The sequence below is a fragment of the Mya arenaria genome, chromosome 7 (assembly GCF_026914265.1).
Source record: "Mya arenaria isolate MELC-2E11 chromosome 7, ASM2691426v1".
NCBI classification, from domain to species: domain Eukaryota; kingdom Metazoa; phylum Mollusca; class Bivalvia; order Myida; family Myidae; genus Mya; species Mya arenaria.
Genome location: NC_069128.1, coordinates 47,428,132 through 47,436,741, shown reverse-complemented (window position 1 = coordinate 47,436,741; position 8,610 = coordinate 47,428,132). Strand labels below are relative to the sequence as shown.

At 34.7% G+C, this 8,610-nt stretch overlaps 2 protein-coding genes across 5 annotated transcripts in view; one reads left to right on the top strand and one right to left on the bottom strand.

Annotated features, from left to right (window-relative positions):
* On the bottom strand, nucleotides 1-4,334 carry LOC128241630 (uncharacterized). The gene is made up of 4 exons (XM_052958644.1): nucleotides 4,204-4,334; nucleotides 2,555-2,703; nucleotides 1,967-2,061; nucleotides 1-1,068 (listed from the first exon to the last, which is right to left on the bottom strand). The coding sequence occupies exons 1-4, from the start codon at nucleotides 4,328-4,330 to the stop codon at nucleotides 771-773; spliced, it is 669 nt and encodes a 222-aa protein (XP_052814604.1). The 5' UTR covers nucleotides 4,331-4,334; the 3' UTR covers nucleotides 1-770.
* Nucleotides 4,335-4,605: 271 nt separating this feature from the next.
* The window catches only part of LOC128240209 (dynein axonemal heavy chain 7-like), a 69,383-nt gene continuing 65,378 nt past the window's right edge, over nucleotides 4,606-8,610 (top strand). For all 4 annotated transcript variants that reach the window (XM_052956727.1, XM_052956725.1, XM_052956726.1 and 1 more), the window contains exons 1-4: nucleotides 4,606-4,743; nucleotides 5,527-5,716; nucleotides 7,827-7,959; nucleotides 8,299-8,404. In XM_052956727.1, coding sequence (XP_052812687.1) covers nucleotides 4,729-4,743; nucleotides 5,527-5,716; nucleotides 7,827-7,959; nucleotides 8,299-8,404 — 444 coding nt within the window. In that variant the 5' untranslated portion in view covers nucleotides 4,606-4,728. The remainder of the gene's footprint in view (nucleotides 4,744-5,526; nucleotides 5,717-7,826; nucleotides 7,960-8,298; nucleotides 8,405-8,610) is intronic.

Below are 8,610 nucleotides of genomic sequence, written 5' to 3'. Positions count from 1 at the left end.
TTTAACTTACAAATTACTTTTTTTCTTTTTAAGCTACACAATATCAACATGCATATATACATCAGTATGAGAGTGTATGTACAAATGACTATTCTTACTGTACAAGATTGTAAATGACGTCATGTCATACATCAGACCCCAATATCATGAAAATACTTAAGTCAAATCTCAAACTCAAACTAAACTCATTTTACCATATTACATAAAACATTATTGAAACATCTTTTAAACCGCATTCTATCATTGAATATGTTCATTGAAACCTTTGGTCTAGATTGCAATGGAAAAATATTCTACAACCAAAAATCAGCAGGAGCACAATTCATTGCCTTTTAACAATTACTTAGGTATATTTTTTGCTCTAGAATAAGTTTTCTTTGAAATATTGTCAAAATCTTTCAATAACACATTCTATGAGAAAATACATTTTCAAAAAGTATAAAAACATGCAAGATTTTGAAAAGTACTATGCTTTTATGTGGTAGAATGAGTTGAGATTGTGATTGAGATTTGACTAACGGTAAGTATTTTTGTGATATTGGGGTCCGAGCTTCATATGATAATGTCAACAATATACTATTATCAAAATAAAAAGGTTTATTTTATCCTTAATACTTTTTTTTTTCATAAACCAATACTAAAACATGAACTCCAACTGGAATAGATAGATAACTGGGACAGATAGTTCATTTTTAACAATACATTAACTGGACATCTTTCCTTAAACATTTTAGAACACATATGTACAATTTACTGAAACATCTGTTCAATCAAGTCTGAATTAACCCTTCTGCACTCTTAGACCCTGTCAATTCCAATTTTTGGTCCCTATTTTCTGACCCGCCCCTGTCACTGTCCATCCCCACACCACTTTGTCCTCCCCCACCCTCCATCTCCTTTTCTTTCTTTCGTATCCGTCTGTTCTTCTTTTTAAATTGTTCTAAGTTTGCCCTTTCTATGCTGATTTCCGGGTCTTCTGGACATTCCGGGTGTTGGAAAAATGTCCACTGCACGTGTTTCCCTTCTTCTTCAACTTGAGCCCATAGGTTGAGTTTGTCCACACGCCAACTGTTAAATAAACAGAAAGATCAACATGTTTACTCCGAACAGTTTTTGTCCTGATAAGGCTTGAGCTTTAGCTCAAGACTTTTGTAATAGACAAGAAATATTCAACTGAGTCCATGTGGAGTTGAACATCGTACTCATAAGTATCACATTTCAATGAAAATCAGAATCTGAGACTGTGAGATATACCTGCATGGAAAAATGTTGGATTTATAAAAATAATTCATGTAAGAGTATGTAATATTTTGCGTATATTAATACTAAAACAAATGTAAAAAACACGGATATGAAAGGGAAAACTCCTATAAACTGGAAAACTCCATGAAGTTCTGGTTTTGACGGTCAATGACCTCATTGGAACATTATTGCATAATAGTTCTATAAATAAGATACTACAGTGGAGGGAATTCAGATTTACAATACTTAAATAATTCAGTGCAGTCTTCTGCCTGCACTGCTCAAGCAGAGAAATAAGCTCAATGGATGTAAAATACCCAGTAACATTGTATGTAAGATGGAATAACATATAACCTATAATATATGCAGCTGAGAGGCTAAGATTTCAATAATATATTTTTAGATATTTAGATTATTTTGCAATTTTCTTTCAACTAATCTTGATCATGTTATCAAATGTACAGTACAGGATGCGTATCACTTATTTGTATATTAATATGTTTATACAGATATAATGATCAGATCACTGGTTTAAAAAAGCATTCAAGTCTGACTGGCTTTAATGTACACTCAAGACAAGAACAGGCCCAATCAGGTGCGACTGTCAACATGGAATAAGACCTGGCTGGGGTTTTACAACAGATATGAGATTGCCCATAAATGAAAATGACCCCCAACCCAATTATGGCTTAAAATTGAAAAGTTAAAAAAAATGCAAACATACTAAGTCTTGTTGTTGTCTTCAGGGTCTGTTTGTAGTGAACACCAACTCACGAGAGATGCCTTATTGCCCAGCGACCCTTTGATTGGATATGACAACTGTGAAAAGATGTAAAAACATGTTAAATGTACAACTTTTCAAATAGTTATGAAAGCCATGCATGTATCAATCCTGTCTGTAATAGTCATTCGGACAACTAAAATTTACTAGAGTACTATACAATCAAAATAATTACCGTAAATACTATAATTACCGTGAATTATGTTGAAACTAATATTTGCAAAAGCAGAAATTAACCCTAATTTACAGGACCAGATTTTGGCAAGAACTCAAATAACCTTTTTCAAGGCTGAATTTAGACTTGTCTCTAAAAAAAAGGAACTCACTTGAGTAATGTTTTATGTCTTTCAAACCAAGTACCATAAACATTATTTGAGGCTGGGGGCAGGGGCTGGGGGCACCCCCCCCCCCCCAAACACACACCAGAAAGTGATGATAAATAAAAAATAAAGATAAAAAAGAATACAATAAAAAAACAAAAACAAGAACAAAACATTGTCAAAAGCAATAAAAACCCTTTATCCACAGTACCTTGATCTGGTTTTGTGATCTGAAGGTGAAAGGGTTGTATAAGAACAACCCTGAGATATCTACATCCTCCCCTAGAATTTTACCAATGTGAGGATAGCCCTTCAGAATGCGAAATGACTCATTTGTATACTCTGATGTTTTAATTTTATCTGAAAATATAAGATACAATGTTTATCAGTGACATGAGGAAAATGATGAAGATGTATCGTGATATAAATTCATTTGAAGACATCGCAAATGACTGTAAAGTGTAATCTTATAGGAATTATTTTGTTTTGTTTCATTTCAAACTTATATTCTGCCGTTTATACAATGAATGTTTGATGCAACAGTTACACTTTATACACTGTCTGCTGCATTACACAAGAGATTCCATTAAACAACACATTCATAGCATTCTTTACATCAAACACTTGAAACCGATTTGGATAATTTGTCTGTCGGGAACAAACAATACCAATAATAAAGTAAGTCACTTTGACCATTTTTTTTTAATCTACTGACCCTTATATCAATTAAGGGATCTTTTATTGGCATACAACAATTCAGTCAAATTTATTGAAAAGCGTGACACCAATGCGGATGCCATTGCTGGAATGAGAAATCTGTGCCCACCAGGCTTTGGAAGTCACATGAAAACAATTGTTTATGCACCTGTCAATTGTAACCACGCCCCCCCCCAGGTCCGGGGAATAGCGGGGACTTTGACTTTTGGTCCAACCAACCCCGGCTAAAATCCCCGCCCTGCGGGAATGAACTGATGGTAAAATCCTTGCCAAATGCCACTGCACCCAAGGGACCTTAGGTTATGCCCATTTCCCGCTATATTTTGCACGTAGACAAAACCACTGCATTTACCCGGCACTGCGGGGCCACCTGAAAGGTAAAAACACGGCCCATTTCCCCGGCTATCCCCCCGAATCTGGGGGGCCGTGGTTACAATTGACTGGTGCATTATATTGTCAATGTATCATGATTAAATACCACCATTACCACAACATGCTGCACAAACATCATAGTTGCATAGGCTCTTGCATGTATGTATGTATTTCTTTAGACCTTGCGGTCAAGGATAACCCGTGAAAGTGCAAGCACTTATTGCCAACGGGGTCCAGTTTTGTTTTTTTTTTGCTGAAGGGACAGCACGCTGAAGAGGGAGTTTATGGATACAAGGGAGTTTATGGATACAAGGAAGTCCGGGTGCGATACCTTAGCTCTTTTCGAAGAGACCCCTTGGTTCTTTTACGTGCTCGGTGTAAAGCACCGATACACGGGGTACAACTTTCCTGGGTTAAACCAGTACTGAGTACACCACTTTTCCAAGCACTACCCTTTAAATGCTGAGCGCCTGGCAAGGGAGCTACTTGTACCAATTTTTAACGTCTTTCGATATGACGCGGCCAGGGATCGAACCCACGACCTCACGCTCCGTAGGCGGATGCTTAACCACTGGGCCACGGAGACGGCAAACAATAAGTTCTAGCTGGTACCATTAACACATCATACTCTTAGGTACCAGAATGAGTAGATCTATATCCATAACAGTTGCATAAGACAACTTATGCTGAAACTGAATCGAATGTAAAGTCTACTAAAAGAATTGCAGAATCATGTGATAAGCGATAAGTTTAGCAGCTAAGTATACTCACGTCGTCTGTATAGAAGTGATCCAACATATAACGATACAAAACCTGTTGGTAAAACAATTGACAGTCCAACTAACTGTGTATCAGTGAGAGTAAACTTGTTCACGACCTTGCTCCACCAGCTTGACATGATTCTACTTTCACTTTCAGTTTAACCAGCAGGTGCTCGTAGACTGGTTTAAAATAATATCATTTTAGATTATTGTATTACAAATAAAATTGAGATACGGTTAAAAAGTTTTAATTATTTTTTCTTAAAAGAATAGAATATTAATTGTTCATTTCATTAAATGTTATATATATTTATGATAAAGCGTAAACAATGAACTTCTAGTCAATTTGACATGTTTTTGAAAAAAAGGTATTCCCTAGCAACGTTAGAAGCCAAATCCGCCATTTGCATTTGCAATCGAAACGGCCGAATAACAACACATTTTATTTCGGCCTATTCTTCGAGCAAATTGTTGATTCTTTACTTTTAAATGCAAAACTAGTACGTTGGAAAGGTAACGTTGATTCAAGGCAATCATGGCTGAAATTCAGGTAAATTTAAATGGTGCTTAATGAAAAATGAACATATTTATAGGTATTAAAACCCTGTGTTACTGTTAGTGTGTATGACTAGGAGAGTGTGGTTATTGCTTAACCAGAGAGTAACTGTAAGCACATTCTGCAGTCTTTTAAATCAACATAATTTTCCACTTTAAATTATTTTAATAATTTTAATCATATGTAAGCCTTTTTGACATTGTGATGTAACGAAACGTCGTTGGAAAAAACAGCACTGCTTTTTAATGGATCACACTTTATTTCAATAAAGATTAACTGTTAACTTGACATTGTTAAGAGTGTGTTAGCATCATTAATCCACAGGCTAGCAGGGGGTTTGGGTAGAGCTTCATGCTAGTCACAAATTTTCCTGCAGTTATGTGTTGGTCAGGAGTGAGCCATTTACTGAGCGTACTATTTCATCCAATACTGGTGTTGAAGTATTCATAATTTGCATGTATATCATGTCTCGTAATTCATAACAAATTCCAGCACGGGGTGAATGACACAGTTTGTCTTCATGAACATTAATTTAATTGCACAGATACTTTTTACATGTATATAAATCATTTAATGCAATGTTTAATCATTAATGAATCTTGTAAGTTAACGGACTGCACAAATCGCTATTTTTATGTAAATCTGGTGGGGATCAAACTACAACCTCTCTCTGCATGTGATCTCAGCTAGCACAATTAGTGAGACAGTTAAAGCCATGCTATCTTTGTTGAATAACCGGTTACATAAGTTCATAAGCAAGGGGCTCTTGTTTTTCAGCCAAGCCCCCGGGCTAACGGAGGGAGTAAAGGAAAGGGAACCAATGATCCGATACGTTTCCTGCCTGTGCTGCCTTCCAAACGCTCTAAACCTGCATGGGAACAAAATCCACCCTCGTTTGTCCTGTCTGGCAAAGTCCCTGAAGATGATGGAAAAGACCACATTGACCTGATCGGTGAACTCACAGCACGTAAGTGAATAAATCTGAAACATGTGGTGGTGAATGGTTCTAAAACAAAAGTTCAGTCATAGCAATTTGTAAAAGACAAATTCAGTGTTAAGAATGAAGTTTATGAGGATAATGTATTTAAGTTGTGTTTCATTTGGAGATGATTATAATTTAATGAAATAAAGTCTGATTAATGAAATAAAGTCTGAATCTGATATTTTTGTCACTGTGTAGAATAATGATACAAAAATAAATCTTTATGTGAGGTGAATTGCAAGTAAACTGTTCTCGGTGAGTGTGAGACATTCACTTGAGATGATGATCATGACGGTGATTGTAAGTGTGAACCATTAGAGTGAAATTACTGTTGCATAAATATTATTCATGATTTTAAAGTGTCAGCTCATACTCTGGAAGAGTTAAGAGTTATAGAAGAAAGGTACCAGTTTCCGGGGGTGTATAGGTTGTTGGAAGCAATACCAAACAGAGGTAGACAAGTCACAATTGTCATGCAGTCAGTATTTGTACTTCTGTTGTAAAAAATATAATGTCAGCCTGAAAGTGATTTCATGCAGCACTCATGGTTTTGTCAAAATTGTTATTTGTAAGTGTGTAAAGTCTTTCAAATTAAGTTTCCATTATTTTATATATTTATGAATCATCGTAAATTGTTATAAATCTTTAAATTGTACAAAATATATTTTGTTTTCAATGTTTTAATTCAATATATATTAGAATAAGGCTCATCTAAAATTTAAAAAACAGCAACGAAAAAACAAATTATTTTGCTTTTCATGTATTTGTTTAACAGAGATTTGGTTTTTATTTGAATTTTTATGCAAAAGCTAAAACTAGATGATCTGGCTAAAGCCCAGGAGATCTTGGGTATGTCCCAGCTAAGAATTTCTACAACGCAATTTCTTAACCTTTAGATAGATAACAAACACATTTCATACCCTGTTTATGTACCGGTACATGTAAATTTTATAAGTTTGTAAATTTTTGATAACATGTATATTCATAATAGGAAAAGCAACAAATCAAGAAAATGATATTTTGAAAAATCATCGAATTATATTTACAAAATATTCAATAATGTTGAATAACTAAAAAAAGTTTTGTCTAGGTGGAACCCAGGTTTAAGTCGATTTGATATCCTTGGGTAAGGAAATGCAGACTATTCATGTTGAAGAATGTCTTTATTCTACATATCAGGTATTTAAAGGACACTTCCATTAATTATTCATTTGGTGTCTTCTATGTTCGTCTAAATTAAGAATCCTAGATCATTAAGAGACTTGATGTTCTTGAAGTTATTTTGCCAGCCACCCTGTTGTATCACAATTTATATTGTTTTTTTATCACAAACTATACATGTACATGTACAATTGTTGTTTTAATCAATTATCAGATAATTATGACTCACATGTTTTATATTCTAAAAGCAAATATTGGTGTGTTTTTTTACAAAAAGAATTAGATACATGTTTTTTTAAAGAGCACATGGATTTTTTCAAAAGCATGTCTTTCAATATGATTATTATTGTTTATTAGTATATAATAAAACATGTCTTTGTTCGGCCCTTTTGGTGGGGGGGCTGAAATTCGGCCCCATTCCCTTACTAAAACAGGATGTATATCCAGGTAAAAAAATAAAATTTCCCCTATTAAATGGCCTGTGTAATAAACACTGTTATACCATGTATTATAGTAATAAAATGAACAAGCTCAAATTCTTAAAACTTATGCTTGAAAAAAATCAACAAGCCCCATTTGATATAAAATCCATAATTTGTTCAAGACAAGGAAACATTTTAACGAATTGTGCAGGGCTTGCATGCTTTTGCTTATTTATTCAACTACATCACCAGATAAAGTAGTCGAAATAAGCACAAGCCCTGCACTGCTCACTGCTTTATTGGCTTGTTCAAATTTTGCATTTTATACAGCAAGGCTTGTTAAACAGTCTGATGACTAGCTTTAATGGAATAATTCTGGCTTGTTCAGTCAAAACATTAATTATATTGACTGCAGGCAAGTCTGGTATTGTCTCAGTGCTAAACATTTAATTGTACTGGAGAATGTATGTTTTCTACATGAAGTTTTGTAATACTTGCATATCTTGCTTCAGGTGACCAAAAGCGTCGCAAGCCCAACCCTAAACTGAAGCCCATAGAGAAACAGAATGGTGCCGATGTTTCACAGTTCCAGCAGCCAAAGAAGGACAGAGAAAACTTCCGCAAGGCCCTCGTTGACATCATTATGTAAGTCTTCCAAAATTTAGTTTGTATGCCATAGAATTCTCTAGTCGAATGATGCCGATTTAAAAATCATTAAGTGTTTTTGTTATCTTGTTTAAAAGCTGATAAATAAAAACAAACTTCAAAGCTTTTAGTGTGATCTTATCATTTTAAATGGCGATCAAATCTTAGACAGTCTATATGTAACTTAACTTACCTGAAAAGAATTAACAGTTTTTAATAATTACATATTGATTATATCTAGATGTTATGGGGATAACATGTTTAAGAAAATCAGTGTTCATGGTCAACAAATAATGATTGATGTGAAACCAATAAAATATCTTCACTTGTGAATTGTAGGCAAGAGGAGGGTCTGCCACACAGTTCCACGGCCTCCATCAACAACGGAGAGCTTCAACCCTTGTCTCGAACCGGATCACCGACATCTGCAGAGAAAGATATTCTGGTGGGTACAGTGGATTGTGAACCAGTTGTAAACTTACAACCTGACAGAAGTTAGGAATACTAACTTACCAGTGTGTATGCCAATGATAAGATTATATTATGGCATATTACGGCAAATTTTTAACCTTCAGCATTTTCAAACTAAAAACTTGTGAAAAAACAACCTCACAGGAGTTGTTTGGATAGAATACAGGCATAACTTTATAC